Here is a 15056-nt window from a genome sequence, read left to right on the forward strand (position 1 = left end):
CTTTATTTTTATATATAATAATAACTAAATATAATTTTTAATTTTTTAAAAATTAAATAAAAATATTTTTTTATATAATTTTTTTATTTTTATAAAACATTTTTTTCTCAAGTCGAATTCGAGCTGAACTGAGTTTGAACTTACGAGTTTTTGACTCGAGCCGAGCTCGAACTCGAACTCGAACCTTGTACTACTTTGACGAGCCGATCTTAAGCCTCGTACTATTCGGTTCAGCTCGACTCGAATCCACCCCTAATATTATTGATTTAAATGTAGTTAGTAGTCACATACTCTGTTCGTTGCGTTTGTAACAGTTTTTTCACACGTTTCGGAAGGATGGTTTATATGTTTGTCATGCATATTGGGTGTTTCAATGCTTTCGGACTTTTTTTCTTTGAGATTTTAATAGGTCAATTTTAATAACATTTAACATTTAAAACATGTGTTTCTTGAAAAGCCTTACAAAAAAGTCATTTCTATTAACCCCGATACAATACGATACACTGGATGGTTATGTTTGTAACAGTTTTTTTTCTATGCTTGCTTGGAGTTGGTGGTCAATTTGTTGGGGATGGTTGGGCTCATGTTGTCATGCAAGGCTTACTATCAAACTATGAATTGCACATCTTGGCCCAGCCCTGGCCTGGCCTAGATGTTGGGGTGCTTTGGGTCAGCAAGTGGTTCAGAGGGTAGACCGGCCTTAAACTGGCCCCTCTGAATCAGTTTCGAAAAAATAAAAAGTAATACCGGTACAGGCCAATACAGCCTACCAGCGTATCAGACTGTATCGATATTTTGAACCTTAGGTATAACTACACAAGATTCATGAACGGGCTATTAATTCATCAAGTCCCACCTAAATTCAAGTTTAAATTTTAAATTTAGGTCGCAATATTAAAAAGAATGGATGCAAATATGAATACTTTAACCCTAGTGAATTTTAAATTTTATGGCTTTCAAGCCATCTTTATGAATATTTTCTTATATCTGCCATATTAACCAGAAACAATTATTAAGGAAAATTGTTTAATTAATAACCAAAATCAGTATCTTAAAATATTTGTGAGATTTATATTATTGTTTTAAAACATACAGGTATATATAATTTTCCTACCATTTTCAACATTTTCGAAGTGTATTTCCAGTGTATCTATGTTTTTCTAAAGTGCATGTATCTCTTAATCAACCAGAACTTTAATCAATCAGAACAACCCTAACGCTGCAAATGATATCTGATTATTCAAACTCGAATTCAATCTGGCTTATTATTGGATCAAATCTGGATCTCCCCTTATCTGATCCCATATAATGTGTTTGATTCCATTTAAATATATGTTCATATATACAAAATGTATATTGTATCAAAGGTTCAAAATTTCGACATGATACGTCCCCTATTAAAGTATCATAATGATACACCCCTACAAGGGTCATATCAGGGTGTGACCTGGTTCAGGGGGTAGACCAGCTTTAGACCAACCCCTTTGAACCAGTTTCAAAGAAAAATAAAAGAGGGAGAGCGAGCTTTGATACAGGCCGATACACCCTTTAAACCTTGATTTGTATCAACCGGTAGAATTGGTTTGAATGTTGTAGTTTTACTGAATTACTATATAGGTTTAAATTTCATACAACTTTCAATTCATTTTATTCAAAAAATATAATATGAAAGTCATTTTTAATTATCTTATTAATAATATATAATAATTTTGCTCAGTTTTAATACAATTTATTTATACTATTTAATATCCTATTGCAACCCGAATTTAATTACAACATATTTAAAAAAAATTAATTCCAACATCTACAAATACGATGAATAAGATCCCATTCGAATTCAAATATAAACGAGTTAAATTTGGATCTACCAACATCCGAGTCCGATTTGATTCGATCCATCGGCAACCCTCCTCTAATCCAGGACCAATCTAAAAGTTCTGAGCGTGCAGGTTTACCCAATCAATAAAGTGCCTGGTAAATTGAGGTGATTGTGAAGGTTAATAGTCATTATTAAAAGCACTATCTCGTATAGTCGTATAGCTATAAATGGAACAGTTGTACTTGTACCAAATGTACATCAAATTACATTCTTGCATTAATGCATTATATAACCTCTTAAGGCTGTGTTTGTTTTGATAGAAACTAAACAAAAGTACCAAAAATATAGCCTAAATGACTCACCAAAAAACAAAAGATAATAACCTAAATGAATGTTCGGTTTTCACCACGCAGTGATACAACTATATACTCTTATGACCTTTCAGTTTCTTTCCTGTGAGAATATACAAACTATTTTCATCAGTGCGTGTACAACTCTCTATTACAAGTATGACCTGGTTATGGTTGGTGACCTTAACAGGTACATTCTTCTAACTGTTGTACCTCTCTGCAAGGATGAGGGAAATGGATAAAGAGACATAAACCCAAGTAACTATCGACCACACTGGGGTAAATTTGTATACACCGGTTGAGTATAAACTTAAAACAAACATACCATTTTTTTTTTTATGCACCAAACAGTAGATACGCCAGGGGGGCTTAATCCTCCTCAGCTTCTGCACTTTCCATGTTGACAAGCGTTTTCTAGACATTATCTTTCATTGGGTGGTCCATTCACATCTTTTTTCTTCAATTTCGTGGCTTTCTGTTTCTGAGTGCTCTGCTGTTTGGGTGCGGGCGCAACAAGCATCAGTTGTGACATGACATAGGCCAAGAGTTCTTCCCGGTGAGAGAATGTGAAATCCAAATGGGCATATTCAAACTCCTTGAATGAGACCTCCACGCCTGAATTGTTCATCAATTTATAATGTTTCTTAACCATGGATGATTCTATCACCTTATCCTTTCTCCCAGCAACAAGATCAACAGGCACATCAATGAGCCCATAGTACTCACCTAGATCCAAGGGCTCAGGGGATCCATATACTCTCATGTTGGCAGCTGGGCTCCCATAATCATACATTATGAACTTCCCTGCATGCTTCATCTGTGCTAAGTGAAGAGCAACATAAAAGGACACTCCAGGCATGTCATACACGTTGTAGTGAGGCAACCCTAACACCCCCACCCAATTTGAGCTGTCACCACCCACGACATAACTCATGAGAGTCTGAACCAGACCTCCCAGGGCTGGGTAGTTGTGGAAGTCCCTGGCCAACTTGTTCAGTAACATCCGGAAGAATTTGGTTGGTATGTATATTCCTGGCACAAGGGGTGCCAATATTGGAGCCAACCTGAGAAATAGGTTTTCTAATATTGTAAATACTATGTTGGAGTCACCATGGAAGCCCGCAGGTGATAACAGAATCAACCTTGATAGCCTATGGGGTTTCTCTTCAATCCGGCGTGTTATTGCATACATCAATATAGCTGCCCCTCCCAAACTATGGCAGATCGCACAAAGTTTGTAAGGCTGATCCTTACTGGTTTCTTCTTCAAGACTGGATTGGCTACTCTTCAGTTCGGAGGTTTTAATTTCATGGATCTTCTCTATCATTGCAGGTATATCCTGCGTCCCATGCTCATTGACCGAGTATCTCCAATAACTGCAGGATAAGCAACATATTCAAATAGTACTTAATGGAAATAATGTAATAGAAAGAATAAACCACAATTCCGTCCACATAAATAACTCCTGACATAAGCAACAATTCTCCTCCTGTTCCATTATAATATTTTAACTTTAGTGCTCGTCTTTGACCACTTAGGGCACTCTTATAGTTGCTAAAACATGCCTACTGACCAACAGATTCTAATATGAACACTTACCATCGAGAGGAAATATTCTTGTCAACATGTTCCCTGGAAACCAAACCGCGAAAGTTCCCGAGGAAGACATCATAACCTGCAAAAGAGGGAAAAATTAAATGGTAAGCCTGCTGACATATCAGCAATATTATGAAAACTACGAGCTATACATACCCTGATCAAATGCTGCAAATGCAGGAGAGCCAACAACTCCATTGGACACCCAGCTGAAAAAAATATATATATGAGACGTAAGTAACAGAGTCAAGTTAACAACAGGAGTAAGACCAAAAGCACTACTGGTGAAAAAGTAAATAATAAGAATTCTAAACAAAGCTTTTTCCTAGAATAATTTTCAAAGTTTTATCTGTAAGTAAATTCTGCAAATACAACTCCATCCTTGTTGGGGACTCTTTCTTGCTAACTTCAACATTATTGAGGTGCATTTTGTTGAAGTTCCCTATCATGAGTACATTCATCTAGTGTCTTCCTTTAACATGCTTGATTAAATAGCCGATACGTTAAAATACCAAATTACTATGTAACAAGGATACTGCATTTTTTGAAATTGGACATGACAGCCCAGTGCCATATTCAATTGTTAGATATAGATACATCCCTCGACATTTATTAAGATATAAGTTAATTCATTAAATAGTTATTTTATTTATTTATGGAATTGATATAGTTTTATGTACACAAGATTATTCTATCAACATGCTTTTTATGCTACACTAAGTTAATTCATTAAACAGTTCTTTTATTTCTTTATGGAATTGATATAATTTTATGTACACAAGATTATTCTATCCACATGCTTTTTATGCTGCACATTTACATGAATTAAATTATTCAAGAAACTCATAAGATTCAAATAAATTTTGAAGTTATTTCAGGATTCAGGTTTGTTAAGCCAGTGTTTGAAACTTCATTACAGAGCCCAGCATTAACAGGCATGTTCATTTGGAGGTTACATGGCTCTGAATCAATTTGCTTCGGAATAGAAAGGAACAGTGCAGGAATATGGGGTACGGTTTTCCTTGTTGAAAAAAGTGGGATTGAAATATGATAAGTAGAGAAAACAAAGCCAATGAAGGGTAATGGAATTAACAATTGATCAATTAGAAAAGACAAGGGGTACAGGGATCTTCCATGCACTAGAGTTGATGAAATAAAATAAAAAATACATGATGAAATAACACAAGAGAGGATCAACAAATTATAAAGAGAAATTAGAACAAGATCCAGGGCTGGAAGGGAGAGAACATCAAACGATTCTCAATAAAAATGCACAATTATTTAGTCTAACCCAACATTTTTTCTCATCTTGTTACCTTTTTCCATCAAGTTCAGAAAAGACAAGTCGAAGAGAAAACCATGAGAGATTAATGAGAAACCCAAAAGATGGATTCAGAAGATTATTAAAGCAAAATAGATAATACTTGGAAAAGCCAGTCATCCAGATAACCTGTTCACAGGTAGATATTAGATGCTGACATTAATTTCAGAAATTACACATACAACCTGACTTGTGTATGTTATTCATTTTATGAATGAAAAGATCCTAATGTTTTTATAAGAAGATTGAGGGGGAATGTTTTGCTTTTCTGGAGTGCTGATTTGGATGTGCTAGGGATACCCAGGTTGATTTTTGCTTCTTGGATTTGGTGCGTACGCTTGTTTTCTGGGGGATTAGGTAGATGGTAGGAAGGCCTTTTTGGCTGTCTTTGCTGTGTGGTGTTGGTATCTTGGAAGAGAAGTGGAGTGAGGGATATTATTTGCAGGTCTTGGTGATACTTATCACCTGAGATTATATCTGGTTATCTATCTTTGTTTTTCTTGTTTAATGAATTTTCCAAAAAAAAAATTCTAGTAATGTGTAAAGACAAGTGCACCTTCATGTAGTTGCAAGTAACTTTAGGAAACATGACCAGCAAAAAGATTGATTCTGTCAACATCATGCATCCCTCTTAGAATCAGATTGCATTTAATTAGTGGGCTATCTAGGAAATGTTTGGATTATTTGGTAATAAAATTTATTAAAAGAAAAAGAGAATGATACAAGGAAGGTGACCAGAGATCACACAAAGGAAGTTTTATATGTAGTTGAAGACATTAATTTTGTTTGTAATGGTTTGAATGTAATCCCCCCCACGGTTGATGAACTCTTTAGTTTCTGATGTAGCAGTCCTGTTGAATCTGAGTGTCAGTAGTCAGTCTAGTAGTGATGTTGGTAATAGTGTTGTTAGTTCTTGGTGTTGTATTTGAGTCCCTTGTCAGTTTGTGACCAGAGATCACACGAAGGAAGTTTTATATGTAGTTGAAGACATTAATTTTGTTTGTAATGGTTTGAATGTAATCCCCCCCACGGTTGATGAACTCTTTAGTTTCTGATGTAGCAGTCCTGTTGAATCTGAGTGTCAGTAGTCAGTCTAGTAGTGATGTTGGTAATAGTGTTGTTAGTTCTTGGTGTTGTATTTGAGTCCCTTGTCAGTTTGTGTGTAGTCTTTTTAGCTTTCTAAGTGAAATTTTTATCTTTTCTACCAAAAATAAATAAATAGATATATGTGGCATCTCTAAGGAAGACTAATGTTCCAAATTCTTGTCATGAATCTTCTTAGTATAATGAGCTTTGACTTTGCACAAAACTCATCCCAGAAATTAGGTCAGTAGCAACTATCATCATCTGTCACTACTAGGCAATTTGCTTACTTTGACATCAACAGCTGTAACTATGTACAATGACAGTTTTCTTTTGATCAATAAAATGGTATGTTTTTATATATGCTTTTGAACATTTCTGGTAGTTTTTTTTCACATTTAGGTATATCTAGACTTTTAAGTATCTTCACAAGTAACAAGACTCACAGCCCATTATACATTTCCTATCAGGATCAGGGAATGCACATCCAATCCCTACCACTAAATTAAATAAGATCTAGAAAAGGTTAACAACTTTTGGTTAATACTTCCTTAGCCTTGAGCTACCAGAAAATGTACTTATGGCGCAGTGCTGTCTTTTTCAATCCTCACATGCAGGAAGAATTGAACCCAATAAATATCAACCCCCTTGGATAACAAAATGACACTGTAAGCAGCATCAACCAAATGATAACATGTCACAAATCTTAGAAATTCCTACTCAATATCCTGTTTCCCTAGACGAAAAAGTAACAGACAAGGGAACACACCCCATGGACGAATCCAATATCCCATGTTGTAGATATACTACTTTCCGAGAATCGCGCCTGCAACAACATGGCATTATAACTGTCAGGAATCCATGTAGCAGCACAAATCTGATACTGGAATAACTCAGACCATCTAAAAAAGAAAAAGGATTCATTTGACCAATCAAAAAACAAAAAAAAAAAAAACAAAGCAAAAGGACTCATTTGTTACCTTGGAATCCTTTCCAAATGAAGGACGTAGCCATCAGAAGTAACCAAGCGAATAGCTTCATATGGGTATCTGATAAAGCAGCTCAAATTAAAAAATTTGGCAATGTAGCAGAAAAATATTGTAACACCCATAAAGAAAACATATGAAGGATGAAAGTGACTTTGTACATCACTCCAGCCCTTTTTTTTTTTTTTGCAATATGAGATCCAAGCTAATTGCAGATAACTTCTATTGAAGTTAAATTAGATCTCATTGTTTAATTATTTGTGTACAAAAACTAGATAGGCCTTACCCAAGCTCAGTTATGACATCTTGGCATGTCCGTGCATCTGTATTTAGAGACTGATGGAGAGTGACATGCCTTTCGGTAGGTGTAGGATCATTTTCTCCAAGGGTAGCTGTGGGAACAGATGCATCTAAACCACCAGAAATTACATGTTCACTGCTACTATCCCTGGTAGAAAACCAATTAAATAATATTCTGAAGGCTTCTGATGGGGAAAGTAGACAATGTGCTGCCTTGTGGAAAATGTCAAAGATGGCTTCTATGGAGATCTCAATTGCTAGTTGAAGGTCCTGGTGACAGTAACATCAGATATAAGAAAGGAATACAAAAATACAATGTTAAGACAAATGACCTTATGCAATAAAAAGAATGAAACCAGAAGCACAACTGAAAGGAATATAAAGGTAATAATTTCCAAAAGAGAAATCCCTGCAGACCTCAACAACCCCACGCCGCCTGTCTGTGGTTCGCTGAAAAATCTGGTCCTTAAGGAGGTTTGATTTCTTGGTAGTGTGTAAATGTGATGGGTGGTGGCCTCGAGTGGAGCTAGAGGTTGTCCGAAATAAACGATAAAGATGAAAAGGCAACCCAAGAAGAAACGTTACAGGCCAAAAGATCCATGAAAATAAGCGCTTGATCCAGCGTGCTTGACGTCTATCATACTTGGAGAAACTAGTTGTTCGGGATGCACGTGAAGCCTGGGATAAGGGAGATATGGAATGCATGTTATCATCACTATCTTCTTCTCCAGATGAGTAATCCATGGTTGATGAAGCACCAGAATCCATGGAAAGTTCATGAATGAATTGGTTGAAGGAAGAGACACCACTATCATCAGAAAGCAAAGGTAAATAAATGAGTAAATATTACTGTCTTGTCCTCCTATCAGAAAGCAAAGGTAAAAGATCCTACACTATAATTGTTCTTATTGAAAAGTATACGGTCCATATTAGTTCAAACTACCTCAAATATGCAAAGAAAAATCAGGTAAAAAAGATGTACTACAACCATAAGATCCTACTGGAACACCTGGCATGGCTTTAGTAGGGAGAAGAATTGTTAAGATCAGTTGAGATAGTACAAATTCAAATAGGACAAGAAGAATATGTAATTGCATGAAGCACAAGACAACCAAATAAAATTACTTCCACAATATTGTGATGAGACCATAAGACAGGGTCTCTCTACATAGCTTTTGTAGGACAAAAAAACATTAAGATCAGTGGAGAAAGTATACATCCAAAACCCACAAGGGGCAATAACAATATGTGATTGCATAAAGCACATCATGACTAAATAAAATTACCATCATAATTTTATGATGATTCCATTATTAATTCCAACAATCCAGTTTTCCAATTTAAGGATTTTGATTATCAATAAACAGGATGGTAAAAGAATTTATGCCACAAGTTTCTAATTGTGAACTTTTCATGTTGCTAGTTTGATCAAGTTGTTTCCAGCATGGTAGATAATGAGGGTAAATAGACATCCACACAATTGAATTAATTATCCATGTCCTGGAAGTTGAGCTGCTAAAAGATTGGTTCAAAGAGTCCACGACAATTTCGTTTCCAAGCAATCTACATAAATGGTGTCATCATCAGGTCAAAAACAAGGCAAGACTCTAATAACAATTTTCTACAAAAATCAATTAATCTCAAGAAATCCCCATAAGAAAGAATAACCATTTATATTAAAATCATAAAACAAAGTAAAATATGGAGTACATACAAACAGCCAACAAATACCAATTGCAGTGCTCCATACATGCATCACAACTGGAAAGAAATAAAGGGAAAGGTACATATCTGATGTAAGCAAGAAATTCCAATCAAATTATTCATTAACCTATGAAACCATTTCAAGACCATTATTCCAATATCAATTTTTAAATGTTTCAAAACCTTTCATGGTTTATTTTGCTTTTGCTTTCTTCTCCATGATTTTTTTTTCTTTTCTTGTGATCAGTGAGATTATGAATGTTTGCAGAGAATGATCCTTGAGAATACAACTTCTAAAACCTACGTATATATCATATATGTATCCATTAATTAGATGCAAGTACTTTGAGTTCAGATGAATTTCTAGTTGAACGTATTTTCATGTCCTAAAAGGTAGACATCTTTCACCGTTTTATTTCATTAAATGCAAATAAAACTAAGATCCATCCTAAGATCAATCAGAGAAATTAAACATTTAAGAATACATGATAGATATGACTATGCCATTGATGAAGAAATGATATCTATGATGAATAGTGGAATGTGATAAAGGGTAGCTAAAAGTCAGATCATATATGCTTAAAATTGTAAAGCATCAATTAAAAATTAAATTCAAAAGAATATTAAAAAATAGGCATTTAAGAAATAGGTATTGCAAATTAATTTGATAGTAAGGCATTCCTTAATTAGAAATATCACTATAAGATCTAAAAATATAACAACAATAACTTAAATCATTGATTGAAATAGTTTAAAAAAAAAACGTCATATCAATGAATAAGGTTTAATCTGTGGAAATTTCAAGTGTCTTAAGGCAAAAGGTAGAGTGGGAATGAGATCCAAAAGCACAACATGTGCCTAGCACATAAATCTCATGGAATCAACCTGGAAGAAAATCATGTGAAAAAGGAAAATTTTCCAAATAAAATGTGCATATAAATGATATTTCAAGGAGCATAATTATGCAAAAATTCCCAGATAAAAGACTTCACTCTAGCCTTCAGAACTTACTTTTCCATCCAACGGGGAAGTCGAGGTCCACGAAAAGTTGGTCTGAGTTCCCAGCCATGGATACCTTCAAGAATAGTGGCTTTTCCTGGCAATATTACCAGCAGAAGTGCTGAAATTCCATTTATCAGCCGCACTATATTGTTCAAAGATTCATATGTAAATGTCTTGACTGACCTACATATGCAAAAATAAGCAATCACTTAAATGCCACATCATGTTTATCAGATAATACAGAATATAGTACAATAAAAAAGAAATATTGCATTGCACTAGCAAAACATGACGAAACTGAGGATGAAAGCAGAGAAACGCATCCCCCATAACGAACAAAGCACCACAAAGCCCATTCTATTAGGTATGCTGCATGCAGGGAAACCACTATTGAGTATTGACAACTTAGTTACATGATATAATTAAGGTTACCATGTCTAAATTATGGAGTGTAATTATCAAACTGACATCCCAGTCTTCTAAAATCTAAACTACAAGTCTTGACCTAAAGAAAGTTTCTTACATTGGCACACAATAACCAATCCAAAATTGTCTGAAAGTTGGACTCCCAAAAAACCACTTTGCTGAGAACACTGACCAATTGGACAATGCTAAATGGTCAACTGTGGTGGAATACTTAGATATTATTTCAATATTGAGATTTCTCAAAGGTGAGAAAAGGCTTTAAGTGTTTCAAGGTAGTCTTGTTGGTTTTGACCTGCTTGTTATATGTGTGGTGTGGCTTCCTTATTTGCTTTATAAGTAATAACGATTATTACTTTATCTGATTGGATTAGTCAAGGCTAACTTGATTCAATAATCCTATTGCCAAGTGACAACACAATATATTAATAAACTGAATAAATTCAATAGGACCTTGTACAACTACAAATCCTCCCGAAGGACAAACTACTGGATAAGGAATCACATATTCACATCAACATGTGCACATGGAGATACACTGCAAGAACTTAAGATCAAGAGATAATAACATGAACCTATGATCCTGATTTGGAGAGTAAGCTAGCATGGTTATGTCCCTTTTAATTTCTTGCCAGTAAAAGATCAGTGACATAAAAATGTTATGATCCCAACTTTGTGGAAGTAGGTTAATCTTTAAAGCTTCAACAAATTCTTTCTTTCCAAATGCTTGAAGCGACAGCCAAACAGAGTAGCGGACAAGTTTCCAAAAGGATTATTAGCATCTGGATGCTGAAGCCATCTGTGAACCATCCATTGACGGAATTGCAATAGGCTTGTTGAGATGGCACAAAAAATGTCAAAATCTTTTAGGAAGAGAAATATTGCAGGTAGAACTCAGAACGTCAGTGTAAATGGCTAACCGATTGATTTTTTTTCCAATAGAAGAAACAAAATTTGGCATGATTTCTTCTTCTGCTTAGGTAACCAACTTGGTCAGAACCCAGAAACTTTCAGATGAATAAGAATAAAAATTGTACGTTAAGAATCTCCTTCCTGGTTTCATTCGCAAATCACCGCATCATCATCTATCCAGTAAGAAAAACTTCGGAAATTCTATAGGCCAAGAATGTTTTCTTCTCAGTCGTTAAAACCTCTTCAAAAATTTGGACTCCAAACCATTTACTGCAACTCATTCAAAACACTAGCTAAAGAAATAACCTCCTGTGGGTAATTAATTGGATAAAGTCATTCCCGTCTTTGGATTTGCCCGGTAGGTTCCATATTGAATCTACCCAAACCATCTGATATTAATTTTTTTTGCTTCCAAATTGAGAAACAAAAGATATTCTGAACAAATTAAAACCCAAAAAGGGAGAAAATGCCCATTTAATTAACAATCTACCAATTTTCAAATAAAAAACATCTAGAACCGGAAAAAGAACTGAAGAAGTATCACACGTAATCATGGGTATCATTATGTCTCAGATTTGATCAGCAAGAGAACAGCTTTAAAATCAGTCAGGACCCAAAGAATCATAATAATTAGTTGAGAAATAAATCAATTAGTTCAAAAAGAAGAAGAAAAAGAGATTTCGTTACACTCACTCTTTGGTGACTGCGAGGCCGTGATCAACAAGTCGCTGCATCGTCAGCTTGGATAACAAAACACCCCAATTGAAAAAAAAATCTCACATTCGAAGAAGGGAAGCGCGAAGACAGACGGAAACAGAGGAAGATCAGAAGATTTCCCCGAGAAAAGAGGGAGGGAATGGCGATACCTCCCTTAAGGATGAAGTCGGTTTGAGCGGGACCGGAATTCCACGTGTCAACAGTGGCTGACCAAGCGCGCGATGTCGGTCGTTTTCTCCTTTCTCTTTCTCCCTCTTCCCTCCTTCTCCTGGTACCGCGGTTCCCCTCTGATTATTTTATACACTGTACTCACACCTTCAAAAAATCAGAAGAGATGTTCATCATCCAGTGCCAGCGGCGATAATTAAATCACGGAATGACAAAAATATCATTAAAGTAAAAAATAAATAAAAATAGTCAAAATCAAAACATCAGTGGTTGTGGGACCGTTCTGCGTTATCCTCTTCCTCACTCACATTAGAAAATTTCGTCGAATACCCAACAGGCAAAAGCGAGTAGGCAATACCCACCGGACGTGGCGAAAACAACCCCCTCCCGCCCCCCCTTGCGGCTCTGCCTTCTTCGTTTGTCACTTTCTATGCTAATATTAATATGTATACTTTCAGTGGTGGTGGATTTGTGTTGTGTTTGTTTGAGGACAAAAGTACTCAGACGAAAGGTAGGGAGACGTACCTATATCCTATATGCCACGGCTAACAGTCTAACACAGAGGAAAGCAAAAACCAGAAAAGAAAACTAACTAACTAAAACCACCACCAGTAACAAGTTAACAACCACTAAAAAGCCCTGAGATCTGGCCGACTTCTATAAAAAGTGAAAGTAGTTAATTCTCAAATGAAAGTCTACTTGCTTTTAAACAAGCGAGAGAACGTATAGTCAGCACGAAAATCGTAATGGTTTCAAGCACCGCCCTAATACTTCACTGTTTTCATAATCATCGTTCATGTCATATCCCAATTATATGTGCTGGGATACATGAATCTTGTTTCGCTAATTCATTCTATTTTTTAATTGCAGTTGTATATATATGCCATAATGATTTAAGTAGTAAATGAGATGGTAAAACAACAAGAAAATTAATGTTTAAGAAGTTGAAAATTAATTAGTTTAATTAATAAAACTAAACAAACATGATCAAACTAATTCACAAATAAATTAACTAATGATGAGTAACAAATTAATCATGCACAGGGTTGTCATTTTATTTGTTGGTAATGAATATAAAATTAATAAATGTGTTGACAAATTTTAAAAATGATTAAATAAATAAAAAACATAAAAAAATTATAAATGGACTTAAAAAATAATAAATTTACAACAAATAAAATGATTAATGGGTCAACCGGCCGGATCAATGAATTATTAACTTTTTCAATGGTTTTGGATAAAAATCAGATTTGGAGTAAAATGAAACTGGTTAAACTGGTTGCTTGGATGATTACCAAGCCGAACATTTTCACCTTCTAGGTCAATAGTGGTTCGAAAACCTTGATAAAACTATATCTTCAACAACCGGTGTAGGGTGACCAAGAACCAAAGAGGTAAGGTCTGCATTCTAAGCATCGATGGCGGAGCAATGAGTGGGAACAAGCTCTCAAGACCAAATCCGGAAATTCAAACGCAATAGCAAATTATTTTGATCCACTGGAACAGGTTTCAGAGGGATTTTAACGACATTGCTCTTTGCCACATTTTCTGGGCGGAGGAGACGTAGATGTTCTTAGCAGAATAGGGAAAGCGGCGACTCTAGCGGCAACATCAACAATGTAGGATCGGACTGACAACTATAAAACCAGTAACCTCAATGAAATGGGCTCCAGCTCTAAAGATTTCCAACAAGATCAGAAAGGCGAAAGTTGGGTTCAACTATGAATCGGTGATTACGTGATAGGACGAACCGATTTTAAAACATTTTAACCTGTGCAAATGAAATGGTCACTGAACGCACAGTGATGAACAACACCTCATGATGCTTTTACACAAACCTCTGCTTAATTAATCAAAAGACGTCTATCCATTTCTTCTATTTTCTTCAGCGGAACCCTAAAATGCTCAGTGGATTAAAGGATTGATGACGTCTAAAGATGGTTGATTAAAGACATCTTGGAGGTGATCAAAGACTGTGAAGTTAAGTTTTGTTCTGTTCGAATGAATCTGAACCCAACTAATTGATTAAAGACATCTTGGAGGGCCGGCGAACTCTACCCTTAATCAATAATAAAGCTGGTTGATTATTAAAGACGTCTTGGAGGTGATTGAAGACTATGAAGAAGGATTGTGTTGCAGTCCTGTATTGCATTGCTAACTAACTCCAAAACCTTAACCCAAAATAAATTAACAGCATAAATCCTAAGAAAATTCGAGGGAGAAAAAAGTGTGATGAAATGAAAGTCAAACGGAGTTTAGTTTAATCTTCACCGAAATTAAAGACCTCTTGTGTGTTCAATAATTCATTTAGAAAAATGATTAAATTAAATGGATTATATTTGCTTGTAAAAGTGGCCAACGGATAAATTTTACAATTTGCCCAAAGCAGATTTCTGATTTCCACTGCAGGGCTATAAACATTTAAATGGACCGATATTCACATTCTATGCATCTATGCCCGTTTGTGAATTAGCATTAATTCCAAGCTGGTACCTACCCCAATCATACATCAAACTTACAAATTCTAACACTGGGGGTATCCATCATTCTTCCTAAATTTTAAAGTTTATAAAAAATTAAGAATGGACCACCAAGATTAAAGACCTCTTATCATTGTGAGTGGACGGTGTCTATAACCAGTGATTCTAATTGGAGAACGAGCTACCGTCGTCGTA

At 35.4% G+C, this 15056-nt stretch overlaps 1 protein-coding gene across 2 annotated transcripts; it reads right to left on the bottom strand.

The window, feature by feature from the left end:
* Window positions 1–2061: 2061 nt before the first annotated feature.
* LOC104601460 (uncharacterized) lies at window positions 2062–13054 on the bottom strand. 2 transcript variants are annotated; one of them, XM_010264798.3, is made up of 10 exons: window positions 12690–13054; window positions 12190–12528; window positions 10171–10344; window positions 7873–8263; window positions 7442–7725; window positions 7150–7218; window positions 6939–6995; window positions 3922–3974; window positions 3769–3844; window positions 2062–3545 (listed from the first exon to the last, which is right to left on the bottom strand). In XM_010264798.3, the coding sequence occupies exons 2-10, from the start codon at window positions 12228–12230 to the stop codon at window positions 2591–2593; spliced, it is 2100 nt and encodes a 699-aa protein (XP_010263100.1). In that variant the 5' UTR covers window positions 12231–12528; window positions 12690–13054; the 3' UTR covers window positions 2062–2590. The 2 variants fall into 2 exon arrangements, with proteins under 2 accessions (XP_010263100.1, XP_010263109.1); XM_010264807.3 differs by lacking the exon at window positions 12690–13054 and having other exon boundaries at window positions 12190–12588.
* Between the last annotated feature and the right edge of the window lie 2002 nt (window positions 13055–15056).

The sequence above is a fragment of the Nelumbo nucifera genome, chromosome 3 (assembly GCF_055504915.1).
Source record: "Nelumbo nucifera cultivar China Antique chromosome 3, China Antique-T2T, whole genome shotgun sequence".
NCBI classification, from domain to species: Eukaryota; Viridiplantae; Streptophyta; class Magnoliopsida; order Proteales; family Nelumbonaceae; genus Nelumbo; species Nelumbo nucifera.